At 36.6% G+C, this 20390-nt stretch overlaps 1 protein-coding gene across 3 annotated transcripts in view; it reads right to left on the bottom strand.

Annotated features, from left to right (window-relative positions):
• Positions 1-20390, bottom strand: part of LOC149962227 (metabotropic glutamate receptor-like) — a 331639-nt gene that overhangs the window by 40522 nt on the left and 270727 nt on the right. For all 3 annotated transcript variants that reach the window (XM_090179170.1, XM_090179168.1, XM_090179175.1), the window contains exons 9-11: positions 639-961; positions 353-569; positions 39-277 (exon numbers count right to left, since the gene is read on the bottom strand). In XM_090179170.1, coding sequence (XP_090035296.1) covers positions 39-277; positions 353-569; positions 639-961 — 779 coding nt within the window. The remainder of the gene's footprint in view (positions 1-38; positions 278-352; positions 570-638; positions 962-20390) is intronic.

Genomic DNA, 20390 nt, shown 5'->3' on the forward strand with positions numbered 1-20390 from the left:
ATTTGGGAGAAAGAAAATGGGAAAGATGGGAAGGTTACCTGCACGGACATGAAGATTAGGGTGATGACGACTTGGCTCTTGGGCGAAATGAAGCTGGGCCGGCGAGCGGACTTGCGGGCGCTATCGAAGATCCTCGAGATGCGGTTTGTCTTGGTCAAGAGGGAACTGTAGATGATAGCGAAAGCGAATCCGACGCCGAACCGCTGGATGCCGCAGGACACGGGCGTCGGTTTCGACAGCAGCGCGAAAGACATGAGGTAGCATAATAGAATTCCGGCTGAGAACACCCAAAAAAAAATGCGATTAAAAAAGGCCCTTTCTTAGAGGCGTGGTGTCCTAGCGAGGTACCTACCGAGTAGCATGTAGCTGAGTTCCCTCCCGGAAGCTTTAACGATGGGCGTATCGTTGTTCTTGATGAAGACGGAAATGACTCCCAAGGTCAGGATGATGCCGAAACAGGCGATCGCGATGGGGACAATGGCGAAAATCGAGTCCCAGTGCATGTGTTGCTGCACCAGGTCGAAGCACTCCAGTTTGTCCTCGTACGGCCATCGACCCATTCCGCAATCCTATCAAAAATAAACGACGTCAGACACACGTCTAGAACGTTAAGGCAGTTACAACGAGGAGTCACCAACCTCGCAGGTGGATTCATCCTTGACTTTCTCCCAGTCCTTGCAGTCGGAGCAGATCCAACAGCAAGTGTCACCGGCCTGGACGTTCTTGATCTGTCCGATGCCGCAAGGCTGACTGCAGACGGAGGGTGGTACTTGTTTGCGTCCACCGCTGAAGACGATGTCGTCCATCGGGACGTGTAGGTTGAGCCCCGTGTCGTTCCATTGACCAATCTCCTGGTAGTAGAAGCTCGACGAGTTCTGGTTGACGCGCCGAAAGTTGTAAATGTTGTAGCGACCCAGGCCGTCGCCCTGCTTGTCGAATTTCACTTTGCTACCGGCCAGATCTAAAATATGGAAAGAAAAATATTGATTTTAATATATCGTCCCATCTCTTTTTCATGATAAGGACAGTTTCTACAAATTGACGCTCTAGCTTCGTTCAAATTATAACTCTATTCCTGGTCGAATGGTAGCTCAAAAGAATGTCTCTAGTCCGGATCTAAAGATAGCTCTAGACCTTATCTAAAGTACGTCTCTAGTCCGCGTCAAAAGAATAGCTCTAGTCAGGACAAGGATACTGTATAAGAGGATATGTAGCCCGCCGTACCTCCTGTATTATAAAAACGCCGGCGCGTTTAAAATAAATCGAAGACGCGCCGGCTTGTTTCTTTTCCGTCAAGGACAGAATTCCAATGGCGCCGTATAGACAACAGCTATAAAATTGGCCTTGACGGAATAGAAAATTTGAAGCCGAGCTAGGATCTAATGCGCATGGCCGGAATCAAGTTTTGCCAGTTTTTATCTTTGCCTCTTATCCTCTTAATACAGTATCCTTGGTCACTAAATAGGGAATTGCTCTAGTCTGGATCTAAAGAATGCCTCTAATCCGGTTCAAAAATACCTCTAGTCCAGTTAGAAAAATAGCTCTAGTCCAGTTAGAAAAATAGCTCTAGTCCATTTAAAATAATAGCTGATAAAAAGAATAGCTTTAGTCAGGCACATCAAAACATAAGTTTTTCCTTAAATTAACAGGTCTCTGATTTTGAAATAAACAACATGTAACTAGAGATATAGTTCTAGTTTTGGCGAACAAAACAGCTCTAGTTTTGGCGGACAGAACAGCTTAATTTTTTATCAAGACAGCATTGTAACCGGTCACCTGAATTAATGGATATATAAGTCGCTTGATGACTTAGGCCAAGGGTATTAGCCTAGCTGATTATTTTTTATTATTATAAAGTATCTAAGATTCAAATAGTATTATTATAATTCTAAGAAAAAGTACAGAAACTGCTAATGTTATTATGGTTTTTACCTCTCCGAGGGAACAAAGTCCCCTAGGAGGGGTTATACAACGACCGTGTCTGTCTGTGGGTCTGTGGGTGGGTCTGTGGGTTCGTCTGTGGGTGGGTCTGTGTGTGGGTCTGTGTGTGGGTCTGTGGGTGGGTGTGTCTGTCTGTCAGGACTGCGAACGCGTTCGCATTTTCGGTGCAAAGTGTAATCACTGCGTACGCAGTTTCTCAAAGGGTTGGCAAAACCACCGTGTGACGGTGAGCGTTAACGGATGCATTTGCGGTTTGGTTTGGATGGTGTTTTTTCGCTCACCGTCGTGACGGTTTGGTGTATTACGTTTTTGTAATGTTTATGCGTAGGTTGTGAGTGTTGAATTTGTTGTGTTTGTGTTCTGATGGATGTGCATGTTGAGTCTGTTGTGTTTATATGGGCGTTTTCTCTCCAACTTCTTCTTAATGACTTTGGGACGGACCGAGTGCTGAGTGTAATGCTACCTCTCAACGTTCAATGGCAGGGTTTCCACCAGTTGTACACGGTATTCGTCTTAGTATCAATTTGCGATCGCATCGGGCGGGATTTGAACCCGAGACCTCCTGATTGACAGGCGGACGTTCTACCACAGAACCACCGACACTTGTTACGCCTTATTGAAAATTAGACCTTCAGCTTTATCGGAAGCGTATTTAATAGAGTACGAAATTTTGGTTTAATTGAAATAGAATTGAAATTGAAATTATTGCATCGAAGAAATTCTAATTTAGCGATTTCTCATTTGATTAAAAACAAACGCGTCACCCAGGTTTCGAACCCGGGCCGTTCAGTTAGGCAGTCGAGCGCTCTACCACAGAACCAACGATAACTTCAAGCTACACTGCAAATAAGACACTCATTGTAAGCATTATAGTTAACAAAGTCCTGAATTTTTTTACGAATGAAATTGTGAAGGCCTAATGTGGTTTTTTTACGAAAAAATTATAAAGACTTAATCTTGTTTAATATAATAAGTTGCTTTATTTCAATTTGGTACTTTTGTTTAGTGTTTTTTTAATGAATGGAGTTTAAGATTGTTTCTTCTATTATTTGACGTTTTATTTTTGCGGTTGTATATTTGTTTTATCTTTTATTCTTTTAAAATTATTTACTTCTTCCGCAAAATGGTTCATTTTTTGGAGGAACCTTTTTACTTATTTTTTGTGTATTAATGTTTTGAGAACCTTTACGTTTGGGAAAGGATAATTTTTGACGGAACCTTCAAAGTGTATACGTCGCATTTTCAAAAAATTTAATGGTCAAATCTTGTTTTAGCGCAGTCAGCAGATAAGATAAAGGGTAGAACCCGTTAGTTTTTTGTAATTTATTTAGTTTTTTTCAGTCGTATATTCTTATCTATTAGGTTTAGCGTATTGGTTTTCAAGCTTAATAATTCATTTATTAACAACATATCGAGTTGGTCTGGTTTTCAACTCGGTCGTAATTTATTTTAAACGTTTTCTCGGCTGATTAAGATGTTTAATGCAGTTCATCAATTGGGTTCGTTTGTGTTTATTTATAAAGAACCCTAACTATTCCCTCTACGGTCATTTATTGATATACGTTTAGTCAAGTGGCTTTCTGTGCTTTGTGAATGGTAAGTTTTTCGCTTCTTGTTAATAAGTTTTTTGTTGGTGTGGATATTTGGATATCTACGATTCCTAATGCAGTCATTGATATCCTGGGTGTGCGAGTCATTATATGATATGGGAAATTGGACGGTTTTGGTCTTTTTCATGCGGTATGTGTCACAACGTCAACAGGTTCCGACAGTCTACGAGTCGTCCACTACCAGATATCTACGGTATCTTGATCGGGCGATAGTTGAAATAAAATGAGCGTTAACTATGCGGCAAGTATTTCGTAAGCGACAAAAATACAAATACCCTCTGTAGATATTTCTTTCATTAAAATTGGCTTCGTATTATTTTTAACTGCTAAACTTGTACCGTAAATAGGGTTAAAGTCAATTGTGCATTGTTTTAGTACGTCTAACTCACTGTTGTAACTACTTAATTTATAATATTCTGAATAAATTAATCTCGGTTGTTACGTCTCAATTATTTTAATTCAAATTAAAATTTTATACCGGGCGGGATTGAACCGGGATTACGTTATTAGTAAATAACTCTGAATTGGGGAGATATAACTTTGAGGGTCATCTCGAGAAATTATTACCACTAGGGACAATGCTTCCGAGGAGAGGTATATTTTGGCTTGCCAACTTGTTAAAATAAGCAAATAACACCTCAGTGTTTTTTTTTTCGTTTCACATGACTGACTTGTGAGTGGACTTCTACACGCGGAACGTTTTGAGTCGGACTGTAATGTCCCCATGGCAGGGCCCCCACTCAAATCTTCAATTCTTTTATAGGAAAAATACGATTATTTTTCTAAAAATATAGGACTTTATAGAACTACTTTTACAAAATTATAAAATTATATAGGACTATATAGGCTATTTAATTTACTAACTTTATGCATTTAAAAACAAAATCTATATTTAGAGGAATAAATCTTTGATTTTCACTTAAAAAATAGAAACTATTTAACTACTTTTATCACCAAAATATACTAGTAGCTTATCATGTTAACAATAACAAAAGTATAGACTAGTATGACTTGGTATAGGAATTTATCCTATAGCTAAATCTAGCAATTTAACTGAGTGGCTGGATTTGAAATGAGCCAAATATAAAAATTATAGGATTTTTATAGGACTTTTGGGGGCCCGGCCATGGATACGCTTCCTCAAACCTGCGAAGGTAAGTTTGAAGTCCGTAATGTACATTTTGCCGAGCATTTACTTTACATAAATTTCTCCGCATCGTATTGTACTGCCTACTACAATTGTCGCGCTAAAAATCATATTAGTTCCACTAACGATCGTCAGATGGCACGACGAGGTGCAATGATATTACCTAGCTCTCCGCTCGTGACGAATGGGTTATACGACGGAGAAGCTAACCTCTCCATAACATATGTTGGTTACGGGTATATTAAAATTTACTTTTTCTTTGGTTTAGAAAGTTTAGAACCACTAAAATTAGTGGATTTAAAATTAACGCTTTTAAGCACATATTTTTCAACTTTAAGTGGTTTCTTTTCACCTGTTCTCGGACTAAAAGTGTACTCTTTTTACCCTAAAACGTTTTATTCGCCTGTCCCGGGGATGACAATTACTCCGGACCATAAGCTATTAGCTGGTTCCGGAATATTAGGGCTACTCATTTTACTCCTTCTGAAAAGGAGGTGTAAACAGGGAATCGGATTTTGTCGTCTGCTAGCCAGAATTTATCTGCTAAGAAGGTCACAGGCAGCCTGTTGGGAAAAACGTTTTTACTCCGACTCAAACTATTCGCCAACACAGAATCGAATAGCGTTACTCTTCTAGTTTATAATTTAGAAAGAGCTATTATCATGAAACTCCTTAAAGTCGCTTGATGACTTAGCCCTTGGGTGGTGCCTTGGGTGGTGCCTTGGGTGGTGCCTTGGGTTTTGCCTTGGGTATTAGCCTAGCTGATTATTATTATTATCTGTAAATTTCGAATCAATTAATCTATGCGGGATTCCGCGATTGAAACTAGGCCAAATCACATCGAAATCCCACTCGACAACGCCTATCGCGGCGCCTATCCGAAGCCCATCACGGCAATTTCTACGCCGCGGCGCTATCGAAACATCTTGCCTCTTAACTACGGAGATAAACAAGCGTGCCAGGACTCGCGAGGCGGAGACGATAACCCAAAACCAAACATTAACAGTGGGCAATTCTTTGGGCAAACAATGAAAACGTCTTTCATAACAGCGGCCCCTCGCGACTCCGGGAGAAACTTCAATAAGAACGCGCCCGCCGTTGTTTAGTCAACGTCTTAGGCAAAGCGTGGCCAAAGCCAAAGACAGTTTCCGAGTCACTTATCTCGCTGACAGGCCCAAACCTGCCCCGACACGCGCAAATATAAACGCGCCCCGCGTTGTCTATTATCCGTCGCGAGATGGCGCTGTCGTCGGCGACGGTGAGGCAAAGCCGTAAAGACAGATCCGAAGAGGAGGGCAGCCAATCTTGTCACAGCCAATGCGAGCGCATCAATCATAAAGAGCCCGAGCTACCGAGAAGGACGACTCCTTTTTTGCATGACCCTTGACCCGCGTACCGTCGGCCGCGCTCCCCTCTGCCGGAGAAAACAGAAAGCTCGAATGTCGGCTCGTCGTTACGCGAAGAATTCTTCAATTTACCTAAGGGTGTCCTTGTTTTGTTTCCTGAGAGAGGTCCGAACAGTTTCAGGATTGTTTGTTAAGAGGGTTATTCTTGGATGTTTATTATTGGCGACCTCTTGCCGCGAAAGCTATCTAACTGTGGGATGGCAAGAGGAGGTTGTTACTGTATTTTGGCGATTTAGGCAAGGTTTCATCAAGTGTTCGTTTAGAAACTTTCGGAACCCTATCTGTGTTTTCTGAAGGGGAAAGTTACTCTAGATTTTCCCTTATCTTCGACCCTAAGACTCGATTCAAATGACTAGCTTTTGATTGTCTAATAAAATAATGAGTGTTTATTCCAACCGTAAAAAAATGGATGACTTAGACTAGACAAAGGTTAATATTAATAATAATAATAATCAGCTAGGCTAATACCCAAGGCACCACCTTAGGCCTAAGTCATCGAGCGACATCCAACTCCTCAATGAAGCTGTTGGACAATTTGAAATTGTGTTTGTCTTAACTAATCATTAATAATGGTATTTAGAGTGCAGACAGATTGAGACAAGGCTTAAATTTAGCCTCTACAATATACTGTCGACCAAAAAACAACCGTCTGCTCAAGCAAAGATAATTTAAACTCGTACCCTAGATTCGAATACTAAGAGCTTTCCCATTTACGGTTTTGTTACGAAGCGTTTACCCTTTTCCGGCACGTGACCTCAGAAAAATCGAGCTCCATCGGTTGCGGTCATTGAATTGGGAATAATACTGTTAGAATTACAATAACGATTTCGGTTGTCATGGTTACGCGGGACCTGTTCTGAGAAGACTGTATGAAATTCATCTTTATAATTAGGCGGTAGCGCCATCTATATTTTGTAAAGTTATACGGCTAAAAATAAATAATTTTTAGCTAACTCACCGTAACTTGAATTAAAAAGGATCGTGTTGACAGAAAAAAATTATTTTTAAACAACTTCAAAGGTTTGTTTGTTACGCGTAATCATACATTTCAATTTCGCATAAGATTCGCGAAAAATTCAATTGCAATATAGTTGCCACACTAGAGACAGATGCCGCCACGGTAGTTGATAAAGTCTCCTTATTCCACGAAATTGGTCCCAGGCCAGCCAGATTTAGTTGTACCTCTATTTATTACCAACTCAATGGTTGCGGTAAGTCGCAAACCATGGAGCGAATTTTTTCTGAGTTCCAGCGGGAAGTGGGTAAACGCTATCGGCAACGCGCGAGAGAGTGATTTCGAATCTAGGGTACGAGTTTAAATTATCTTTGGCTCAAGCGACCATCATTTCCGAATTCGTTCTTATTGACTTTAACAAGAATGTATTTAATTATTTATACTATGTGGTCAAATTTAAAGAGTGAGTTTCAAATTATTAATTACCGCCTTAATTTTGTTATTAAACGAATCGCTTACGTTTAAAATCTCCAAGTATAAAGTTTCGTTGCTTTCCATTTCGTAGTTGATTAGAAATAATTAGTAGAACGCCGAAACAATTGGTATTTTAGCTTTCTGATTGACGCCAATGACTACACCTTATTTCTCATTGGTCGCTATCCCAAACATAAAGGCTTGGATACAAAATGTAGATGCTACTGATTCCGTGGTCAAATTTGAAAAATCTCCTATAGAATTAAGGGATTCTACTACTGAATTTTGTACGCGGGTGCTTACATGTTTTTAAAAACACGCGCTCACGGTTATCCTTTAGAGTGCGCGCTAAATTGGCATCGCAATATTATCTAGCAAGGATATTACAAGAATCATCTTGGATTTCAATTACGGACACCCGAGCGTAAAAGTTGTCTGCTGTAAAGCGACCGCTATGCAATAATTGTTGAAGAATTTCGAGCTATAAATTGCAGTGGATTGCTAGCATATATTGCGCTTTAGTCCCATTCGACCGAAATCCCATTCGACCGAAGGTGGTTTTTGAGGTGTCCCATTCGACCGAACGCTGCTATATAAATTGGCTTTTGCTATGTTTTCAATTTAGTTACAGAAGTCGTTTGCTAATAAAGGAGGGTATTTATACATCAATAATAACCAACTCTAACCTAATCTAACCTAAACATGGATCTTCGATAGTACATACCTTATAAATAAAATACCAAATCACCCCGCCAATTGGGCTACATTTTAAAATTCTTTCGGTCGAATGGGATTCGGTCGAATGGGATTTCGGTCGAATGGGAATAAACGTATATTGCACCCTGGATGTATATTAGTTTAAAGGAGAATTGTCACCACCCTAAAATTGGTTGATATCCATTTAAATGGATAGAGGACGTCCGAAAATGGTCTTACAAAAAATTTCATGTTAATATTTCCAGTATTTGATTTATTATTAGCAACCAAATTTCGTGTTTTATCACCCCTCTCGACTCGAGAATTTCAGAAATCGCGGTTGAACCTACCTGCAGCGCCATCTCGTGAACGAAATATTATTTTCCCCGGTTTTATCGTTTTTCGGTCGGAACTGTCGTCTGCTACGACATTCTCCTTGGCTTTTTAACCGAGTTATATTCGTAGATTGTAGTTTATCGTGTTTTTAAAATGCCTTACACACCACCCTTTCTCAAATTTTTGCCGCTTCATTCTTTTGGCGCTGCACGTAGGTTCAACCGCGATTTCTGAAATTTTTGGAGCCGTTTGATTTAGGTTGCGGGAAAGTACCGTAACTTTTTAAATACTTTTCCAATAACTATAAAATTTCAGGGACATAATCATTAATATTTTTTCTATCATTCTGTAAAAAAACCTCGTAAATTTTGGTTTTGGTGACAATTCCCCTTTAACTGATATCGGCAGATTTTTTAGAAAAGCCGGAGTTCCTACACAGTACTGATAAGCCCCAAAAGGGCGAAACCGGTCTACTGTTCGAATCTCTGGCTGAAATTTTGACTTCTGATATGTTGATCGAAATCACATGGCGATTCAAGTACCCCTTAAAAATTACATAAATGGTGAAAACGATGTTTTTTCTACGACACTCTAGCACTAAGTGGCGAATAAATAATTTTCCAAAATTGGGAATTTTCTCTCAAATTGGTGAATAAATAAAATCTTTTATTAAGCAGAACAATTTAGAATTTCTACTTTACATAGTTTTTAGGCATCAAATTCGCTGATAGCGATATGCGATAGCAGTTGTTCATACGATACTTTATTTGTACCTTTAGCACGCGCACTAGTGACGTAAGAGCTACATTCGAACTTGCCCAAAGGCAAAATCTAGTAAACGCCAATTTTTAACATTTCGAGTTTGTAGTAAATTCGAAGTTTAAACCGAATGGAAAGAATTCTGAATGATATATACCACATGATACCACTTTCATTACAATACATATATCTTTATCACGGGGTGACCACAAAAAACTCAAGAAAAATCGTATAGATAAAATAAACTGAGATCCCAACCCAAAAGGGTCTCTTCTCTCCAAATCTGAAAATAAAACTTAAACTCTTTTTATTTAGTTAAAATCCATTGTAGATATTTTAAACCGACTAATAACTAATCCCAACTAACTAAATAATCAAGTTAACTTAGGATACCTTTTTCAGTCGGGCAACTCCTACGAGCCATTTAGCTCTCCCAAATATTTAAATCAAACTAATATCAACTCCCGAGCAGTGTTTCGCGACGTGGGATTTTGTAGTACATTTAAACGATTTTAAAGCAGAGACTTTTTACAAAAGAAACGAAAATATACGATAAATACATTAATAATAATTAATATTTATTAATAATTAATTATTTAATTATAATTCCGGGAAATACGAAGTGAAAAGAATTTGGTTTAATAATAGGTGATTATGAAAAAGAATTGCGCGCAGAGGCTCACGGGAGTTGGTTATTTTTTGACAAAGCGTCGGCTGCTTAAATTCGTCTGCACCTACCGAGGCCCGCGGTCGTCCGCGTTTAGTAACAAGCACCAACCATGGATTGATTGTTTGAAAAGTTAGTATTTTTCTTAAATTATTAAAAATACATAAAGTTAACAAATTTATTATATATTTTTTTATTTCTTATAGTTCTAGACCAAGTATTGATAAAGAAACAAGCCCAATTTTAATAGAAGACACAAGGTTATATTTACATACATGTTTCGATTATTCCTGAAAATGAATTAAAATCAATTTGGATAGAATTTAAAAATATTTCATTTAATAAATCAATTACCTTAATTTAACGACTTTGCAAACTTCTCTCAAAACGAAAAACGAAAAATCCTTTCGATTGAACAATGAAATAATAGAAATCTCGCTAACCCTTGCCCAACTAGCCAGACGAATTTACAAAAAGGGCCAATTTTGATACTTTCAACTTGGTAGTACTTAACCAAATCACGTGACCACCGATATTTTTCATAATCACCTATTGATTGAATTAGCAAAGATTTCTAACTTTGTAGATTTTGATATCGAAAGAGATAATTGCAACAGGTAAACCCCGAAAAAGTCCAGAAATATATAGGAGAAAAATAAGAAAATAGTTTCATTATTTGAACTTATAGGAGCACATTGAAAATATAGGAAAAAAATTAAAAATATATACACGAGGGTGGTCAGCTTGTTTTAGCATAATAATTTTAATCAAAAAGAAACTGATATAACTCAAATTTAAAGAAATGAATTTACTAGTATTAGCAGACATGGGCTGACCTCTTACGACTGGATTTTTTTGTTAGGGAGTGGAGTGAGAAAAGTGTGAGGTGAAAAATGCACTCCGAGTTTTGCCCAGCTCTGAGTATTAGCGATGAGACCGCCGGGAAGAAAGAGCCATTACAAAACACCCTGTAGTTAAGGAAAAAAACCCCGTACACCGTTTAAAAAAGGGTAAATCTAAGTTAATAGAGATTACGGCAGGAAAGGCTCAGATTGTAGAGAGGTTATCAAGCGTGTGGTCGATCTTTCAGTACACAGTCGATCCATTGCATCGCGCGCAAAGCAATTCCGGAGTCTCAGGGTCCCTCCCGCGAATGTGGATCAAAGTGTCAAAAGCAGATGACGAGTTCCAAGCGCCCCGCGGCGGAGGAGAGCCTAATTACAATTCGAGAAGTTTTAAAATTCGTACTTTACCGGAGAGAGAAATTTCGTCAAAACCTTACTATCGATCTCACGGGGTACAAACAGTTCCGCTTCCACTTCAACTAAGGACATCCCAGCGACTTTAAACACTGCTATAGTTGGTTCTGTTTTTTAATTTGGAATTCTGCTGGATTTGACGAAGTGGTTCTGGGCGGATTTCGATACGTTGACAGTTATGAAGTATTTTGAAATGTAACTATGTCTTCCCTTTAAAAGAATCGACACTTTAACTGTATTTTTAAAGGTGAAATATAATCTCCTGATTTTGGCAGTAACTTCGAAACTAAAGTGATTTACTTCTCTCGTTGATAATAAATTAATTTAATTTCAATAAAATTAACTCTCTAATTTCCAATACGTCTTGGTTATGAACAAAATATGTCCTTGTATTGACCAATATACGTGCTATATCAGAGCAAAATAGGTCCTAGTTATGAACAAAATATTCCCTAGTATTGACCAAAATACGTGCTATTTAAGAGCAAAATAGGTCCTAGTTACGAACAAAATATGCCCTAGTAATGAACAAAATATGCCCTAGTAATGAACAAAATACGTGCTATATGAGAGAACATAGGTCCTAGTAATGAACAAAATACGTGCTTATATAAGAGCAAAATAGGTCCTAGTTATGAACAAAATATGCCCTAGTAATGACCAAAATACGTGCTATATAAGAGCAAAATAGGTGGTAGTCATGAACAAAATATGCCCTAGTAATGAACAAAATATGCCCTAGTAATGAACAAAACATGCCCTAGTATTGAACAAAATATGCCCTAGTATTGATCAAAATACGTCCAAGGTAAGAATAAAACAGGTGCTAATTATGATCAAAACAGGTCCTAATTGAATAGAAATAATTTAAAGAATTTTTTATTATTAGCTACTTGTGCAGATATATTGTCCTAGTTATGATGAAAATAGATTTCAGTTATGATGAAAATTGGTCCAAGTTAAAATCACACCATGCCCTAGTATTGATAAAGAGTAAATCATATTTTACGATTAAAATATGAAATTTTTACTGATCGATCAAAATTGACCTATCGTTAAGCGCTCTGCTGTTACTTCGTGTTGCAACGAAATTTATGAATATCGGCTAGGCTCTAAAGTCAACAATCCAATAACTATGATAACGATATTCCGTACACTTGAAAAGCACACGCCGTGAAAATAAACCTAATTCGTAGGTGCAATGGATCTCGTGACGTCCAAATAGATTTATTTCGTGAAAATTGCTCTCGCGATACACTGTCCGGGTTACAAATGTGAAAATAAATTCCATTTGGGGATTGGGCGTCACTTTGGGTTTGTTCATTACTTCCAAGAGTTGAGAGTAGTTTGAGACACACCGAAGATAAAAATAGAACAATTAAATTATTTATATCGGGAGTTTAAGATCGTCTAGAATAAAGCTGAGACGTTCAAGTTTATTATTCGTGAAACTTTACCTTTCTGTTGTTTGCTGTAAAAAAATTAAAATTTAATTTGAGGTAATGATATGAAGAACTAATTTGAATAATCGAAGCAACGGTTTTAGTTGTCATCTGAGACTGAAGACTTAATTTCGGGGAAAATGAAATATTATGGTTGAAACAAAATTAACGAAGTTTTAAATCTAAAATGAAAGTTCCATTAATATGTAAGTAGGACAAGAATTTCGATTTTCATTCTAGTTTCTGATCAATATTTATAATGAAGTTATTTTAGAATTTTTATATCTTAAGTCATCACAGTTGAAAAATTTGCTTCAACTCCAAATGAAGTGGTTAAATTTTCAACGCTTTTTTATTTTCCATGAATAAAATGGTAATAAAAGCAATGGACGCTTCAATAAAAGATACTCGGTTTTTACTCCCCTCTCCAAATTCACCTGGGAAGGAACTATTTCCGGTCGGTCGGTTAAACGGTTAGAATGGCTAGCCAAAAAGTCATATTTAAGCCAATGGAGACGCATTTTTGCCCTCGTGAGAATTTTGTGTCAGATAAGAAATGCGTCAGCTCACGTGTATAAGGAACATACTAATGTTAATTTTCGATAATATATTTTGAGGTAAAATATATAATGTTACTAAAACTAAGTATAAGAAGATAATATTATTATTATTATCATCCTCTTATGGGTTATTGTATAAATAATTAAAATTATACGGAATATTTTTATATTACCGGGCAATTTCAAGGCTTATCATGGAGGCAGAGTTAATTCATTTCGTATAAAATTATCTTTCGGAAAAAGATGAAAACTAATTCCTTTAGAAGTAAACGTTTTACTTTTATAGTACGGTATGCAACAAGTGTTTCCTTTTAACCAGGTAACTTTTTTGGCATGTTAAGGCTTAGCAAAAAACCGATGTTATGTTCGAGAAAAGTTTCCAGCTTTCTAATATTTCAACAAGCACTATATAAATACTAAACTTATGAGTCCTGGCTGTCGGAAATATTACTTCTTGGTAATTTCTGGGAAGATGTTTTATGTAAGCGCCTATTTTATAATAAAAAAAAACATTTTCGGTTGCCATGGCAAATCGAACGGGTAGTGCAACGTCTCCTTTTGGGAAATTTCATATCTCATATAGGTCTACATTACGCCCGACTTTGAACAAAATCGGCAATAAACACCTCTGGTATTATCATTGTTAAATCTGCCTTTAAACTGCATTGGTGAAAGCATGTTTTTGTTTTAATTAATTTTTTTACCAGTATAATGCAAAATTTATACTAACTATGTCAATAAAAATGAATTCATATTTTTCGCAAAAACCACCCAAACGTAAAATTTTCAAAGGCTTTAGTGCAATAGGTGTTTTCATAAAATCCGGCTATGTTGTTTTCCCCTCCAACAAGAATTTCCCCCTCAGTCTTTGATGGGAGTTCAGTTCAGTACGTCCCAGTTCTAAAACCGTCGGCGCGACCCGCATGAATGTACGTCAATAAGCTGGTAAACATGTTTCCCGAAATTGGAGTTAATGCTATCCTATAGATTGCAATCCCACTTATATTCTTAAAAATAATATCTCGAAGATAGATGGAGCATTATCACAATCCATGACTTCACCATTTTTCTACTAAAGATATCATTCTTTGTAAAATAAAGGAGTACGGGTGGGTACATGCTATATCCTAAATACGGGGGAGGCCATCAGGCTAAATTGGCCTTTTTGACGAAATTAGCGAGGCATATCTGAAATGGCCATCAACTATGCATTATTACGGGCAATAGCATGACCAGCCGGGCTGTGGGGCGAAATCATTAAATCAGCCACCGAAGAACGTAACTTCATCCCTACATAAATCCTGTTAACAGCCTTTATTAGGGGAATCGTAACCCCCAAAAATAAAACAAGACGGACAGGTTTATATTAAGTGTTTCTCCCTGTGGCGCTGAGCTGAAAACCTAATTTTTAATTACCCTAAAATTTAAATAAAACTAATAATTTTGCGAAATTGTAAACAAATTACTTTTTAGAAATATTTCAAAATAGATTTGCTACAATACTGTATAAAATTTAACTAGATATGATTAACTACTGTTAATTCCTACCATAGTAGATGATATTTCCTACGCGCACTATCGCAGTGTTGCCACAAATAATTCAGCTTCAAATTAACGGACTTTTCCCTGAACACTTTTATAAATTAAGGTCAAAATCTGTCATTTTGAAACTTCATATTTTATTTTTATCAATTTCATTATTTTAAATTTAGCTTTTATTTTAGTGTAAGTGACTCATAGGGTTATTGTTTAAATTATCTGAGTTTCCGTGAATGGTCTAAACATTATCTGATATTTCCCTGACTTTGTAGGCCAAATTTAAAATTATCTGATATTTCCCTGACTTTGTAGCCCTTCTTTCAAATTCTCTGATACTTCCCTGACTTTGTAGCCCTACTTTAAAATTCCCTAATATTTCCCTGACTTTGTAACCCTACTTTAAAATTATCTGAGATTTCCCTTATTTTGTAACCCTTCTTTCAAATTCTCTGATATTTCCCTGATCTTGTAGCCCTACTTTCAAATTCCCTAATATTTCCCTGACTTTGTAACCCTACTTTAAAATTATCTGAGATTTCCCTTATTTTGTAACCCTTCTTTCAAATTCTCTGATATTTCCCTGATCTTGTAGCCCTACTTTCAAATTCCCTGACATTTCCCTGACTTTGTAGCCCTTCTTTCAAATTATCTGACATTTCCCTGACTTTGTAGCCCTTCTTTGAAATTATCTGATATTTCCCAGACTTTGTAGCCCTTCTTTCAAATTATCGGATATTTCCCTGACTTATCCGTGTTTTCCCAGACCTGTGGGGCAGCCCTGTATAGACGTCTCTAGCAAAGTTAGCTTAATGGTTTTCTATAAAACTTTAGCACAACTGTCATTTTCAAACAAACAAATTAGATTTCCAAAATGACTCTTAATTACCAAAGCGAAAGTAATGAGTACGCCAAAGTGAACAACTTTTACTAATTTTCTTTGAATACACCCACAACAACAAAATATTCGACAAAAATACCTCCCCACGTTCACTAAACGAAGGCGCGGGTTAAAAAATTCAATATGAAAAATTAGGCTTAGCGACAATATTAGGGACGTCAAAATAAATCACCTTTTTTATGCCTAACTAAATTTGATACGAAAAGGGGGAAGGAAATAATATAAATTTTTTGCTGGGCAATACGCACCAGAACAAGACATTACCGGAGACTAATAGCAACGGAAACACCAGAGTGCCTTAACCTTTGGAAGTGGTAACGGGTAAGGTGTATTTCGAGTCCGGTTATAGCCAGCGGAGAAGAGTCTCTTGTCAATATCAATCAGGCATGCCAAGCAAGCGCACGAGCTCTTCGCTTCTTTAGAATTCGAAAATCCTGAAACTCTTATGTTTACAGTTGGCGTGTTGTCATGGCAACTTTGTCATCGATTTTCTGGCTTAAATCATTAGGCCTTGTCACCTTAGAAATCTCCCTTTGAAAAGTCCCATTCAAATACAACTTCGTTTCACCTTCCGTGCCTTGGACAAAGTTTGCCTTCGCAAGCGTATCCCGGACAACAAGGTCGTTTTTGGCTTTCCGAACGATCACCACCTATCGAACTACAAGTTTTTGTGGCTTTGGACTACGGGGTTTTGGGATACGGGGCTCTGGATTACGCGGCTTTGGAGTACGAAGCTTTGGACAACGGGGCTTTGGACTACGAAGCTTTGGACTACGAAGCTTTGGACTACGAAGCTTTGGACTACGAAGCTTTGGACTACGAAGATTTGGACTACGAAGATTTGGACTACGAAGCTTTGGACTACGAAGCTTTGGACTACGAAGCTTTGGACTACGAAGCTTTGGACTACGGGGCTTTGGACTACGGGGCTTTGGGATACGGGGCTTGGGCTCTAGACTACGAAGCTTTGGACAACGGGGCTTTGGACTACGAATCTTTGGACTACGAAGCTTTGGACTACGAAGCTTTGGACTACGAAGCTTTGGACTACGAAGCTTTGGACTACGAAGCTTTGGACTACGAAGCTTTGGACTACGGGGCTTTGGGATACGGGGCTTGGGCTCTAGACTACGAAGCTTTGGACTACGGGGCTTTGGGATACGGGGCTTTGGGATACGGGGCTTTGGGATACGGGGCTTGGGCTCTGGACTACGGGGCTTTGGACTACGGTGCTTACTTTTGGGAAGAAATATTTTGTTATAACGTATTTAAAATGCAATCGTTTCCATTTTTGCCATTTTTCGTGACTTTATAATATTTTGTACTAAATTCATTACGTAACTGATTCCAAATTTAGTATTTTAAAAGGCTGTACTCAATTAAATATGCCTGTAATACGGGTCCAGATTCTCACGCGTCAGTTAGTCGAAATTATTACTGATATTTATTTTCGGAGGGAAGTAGAATTGACGTCTTGCCAATGCGCCACAAGTAGAGGTCGGGGATGGTTAACTTTTATTCAATAGATAAAGTTCTCAAAATTATTCGTAAAACGTTTTGATCAAGTAATTTATATTTCTGTATTATTCGATTAATTTTTTGATAAATTGGTAAAATTAATCGGAAAAACCAAGCTTTTTTCGATAAAAAGCTAAAATTTTCCGAATAATACAGGTTTTTTAACCATTTTCCGAAATATTAACCGGTAAATTTTTTGGTTTACATTTTTCCCCCGAAAAAATCAATTTAAACATGGATAATGATTAACCCCGACCTCTAGCCACAAGCGATAATAATATGCAACATAATCTATACCGACCAGGGAAAAATGAATTAGTCTCAACGCCAACAAAATATGTGATTATTCTTGAAATTGCTCACGGCAAGTATTTTCCCTGCTAAAAATATGGAATATGGTACACTCTGTTCAAAAAGTCTTTGCCCGTGGGAGATTTCGAACATTTTCGAACGTCATTTCTTGTATAGTTGCATCAAGTCGAAGCGGACATCGGTAATAGATTAATAAAATGTTTCGCTACAAATTGGCCAAAATCATTTTCTGGATAGACTTATAATTTGGCCTATTTTGGCCTAAAAGAGGGGGTGTCAACTTTTTTATTTTTAATCTCAGGTCATTTTAAACCCCATTTTCGTGTTCTCCGGGTTTGATTTATATTTAGAAAGTGTTAAAATTATTAAAATCGACGCATTGGTTCAAAAGATACTCACCAAAAAAGTTTTCACAGAAATTGAGAAATATCTAAACATCTCACCAAGCCATTTAAAATAATAAATGTTAACGGGTTTTGTCTCCATCTATAGTTCCTTGAAGTAATCGTTTTTGTTTAATTCTAAATATGTTACAAATTGAAGGTTAACATAAATATTATCTGGCGTCGCCCCTGTTCGTTTTTCAAATGAGCACATGAAAATATTTATGTTAACCTTCAATTTGTTACATATTTAGAATTAAACAAAAACGATTACTTCTAGGAACTATAGATGGCGACCAAACCCAACAACAATTATTATTTTAAATGGCTTGGTGAGATGTTTAGATATTTCTCAATTTCTGTGAAAACGTTTTTGGTGAATATCTTTTGAACCAATGCGTCGATTTTAATAATTTTAACACTTTCTAAATATAAATCAACCCCGGAGAACACGAAAATGGGGTTTAAAATGACCTGAGATTAAAAATAAAAAAGTTGACACCCCTCTTTTAGGCCAAAATAGGCCAAACTATAAGTCTATCCAGAAAATGATTTTGGCCAATTTGTAGCTAAACATTTTATTAATCTATTACCGATGTCCACTTCGACTTGATGCAACTTTACAAGAAATTACGGGCGAAAATGTTCGAAATCTCCCACGGGCAAAGAATTTTTGAACAGAGTGTACACGTAATAAGAAACTTATTTTTTCCACAAAAGAATAATTCGAAAAGTGTCACTTTAAACAATTTTGTATTTTCATTATCATAAACGAAAAATAATTGATTCTTAATTTTTTTAAATAAAATGATATTGGGCGGATTTTTTCTGGGGTTTTTTAAGACGTTTATATAATTAATGATAATTTTGGACTTCCAGTTTTTGTGAAATATAAATATCTATTTTGGGCTTTATGATATTATTGACAATTTAGATCGGTACTGATCGTATGTAAGAAAATAATAAACAATTTGGATTTATCAGTATATTGCGATATAGGAATCAAATTTTGGATTTTTATGTAATTATTGTCATTTTCGGACTATCTAAGAAAATGATTGAAAATATGTAAGAAAATGTTCCATAATTAAAGCCTATTCCAAACATATTCGGCAATTTTGGACTGTGTAAGAAAATATACGGCAATTAGGGATTAAGTAAGAAAATATTCGGCAATTTTGGACTATGTAAGAAAATATTCGGCAATTTTGGACTGTGTAAGAAAATATACGGCAATTAGGGATTAAGTAAGAAAATATTCGGCAATTTTGGACTATTTAAGAAAATATTAATAAATTTTGGACAAAGAAATTTTCCCAATCAGGGACTATCTAAGAAAATATTCGGAAATTTTGGACTATGTAATAAAATATTCATAAATTTTGGACAAAGATATTTTGCAAATAAGCGATCAAGCCCATCATGTAAGAAAATATTCGGAAATTTTGGACTTTGTAATAAAATATTCATCAATTTTGAACTAAGAAATTATTCCAATATGCGACTATGTAAGAAAATTTTCGCCAATTTTGCAATATGTAAGAAAATATTAATAAATTTTGGATAAAGAATTTTTTTCCAATTTGCGACTATGTAAGAAAATATTCGGCAATTTTGGACTATTTAAGAAAATATTCGGCAATTTTGGACTATTTAAGAAAATATTCGGCAATTTTGGACTATGTAAGAAAATATTAATAAATTTTAATCAAAGAAATTTTTCCAATTTGCGACTATGTAAGAAAATATTAGGCAATTTTAGACTACTCGTATGTAATAAAATATTCATCAATTTTGGAAAAAGAAATTTTGCCAATTTGCGACTATGTAAGAAAATATTCCGCAATTTTGGACTATGTAAGAAAATATTCCGCAATTTTGGACTATGTAAGAAAATATTCCGCAATTTTGGACTATGTAAGAAAATATTCCGCAATTTTGGACTATGTAAGAAAATATTCCGCAATTTTGGACTATGTAAGAAAATATTCCGCAATTTTGGACTATGTAAGAAAATATTCCGCAATTTTGGACTATGTAAGAAAATATTCCGCAATTTTGGACTATGTAAGAAAATATTAATAAATTTTGGACAAAGAAATTTTTCCAATCAGCGACTATGTAAGAAAATATTCGGAAATTTTGTATTACATGATCAAATGATTGCCAAACAATTATTTTGATAACAATTTCCTAAATAAGTATCAAGTTGACCAAAAGAAAGGCGTGTCGCTAGAGCCGCTGCCAGAAAACCCCGGAAGTCCAAGCCACACCTTGGTCCAAAGCGTAAACTTTCCGGGAACCGCAAACTTCATCAAAGCGGCGAAGAAAGATACAGGCAGACTTTCAATAAAGAATTTATCATTAGCGGCAAAACTTGGCGTCCCGCTAAACTGACCCAGATACGACTATAAGACGCCCGGGGAATAGTTTCCGATTATTCTTCGCCCGGAATCGCCACCAGAGGGCATGCCTCATTTTTATTTAT

The sequence above is a fragment of the Leiobunum rupestre genome, chromosome 1 (genome assembly GCF_980474605.1).
Source record: "Leiobunum rupestre chromosome 1, qqLeiRupe1.1.hap1, whole genome shotgun sequence".
NCBI lineage: Eukaryota > Metazoa > Arthropoda > Arachnida > Opiliones > Sclerosomatidae > Leiobunum > Leiobunum rupestre.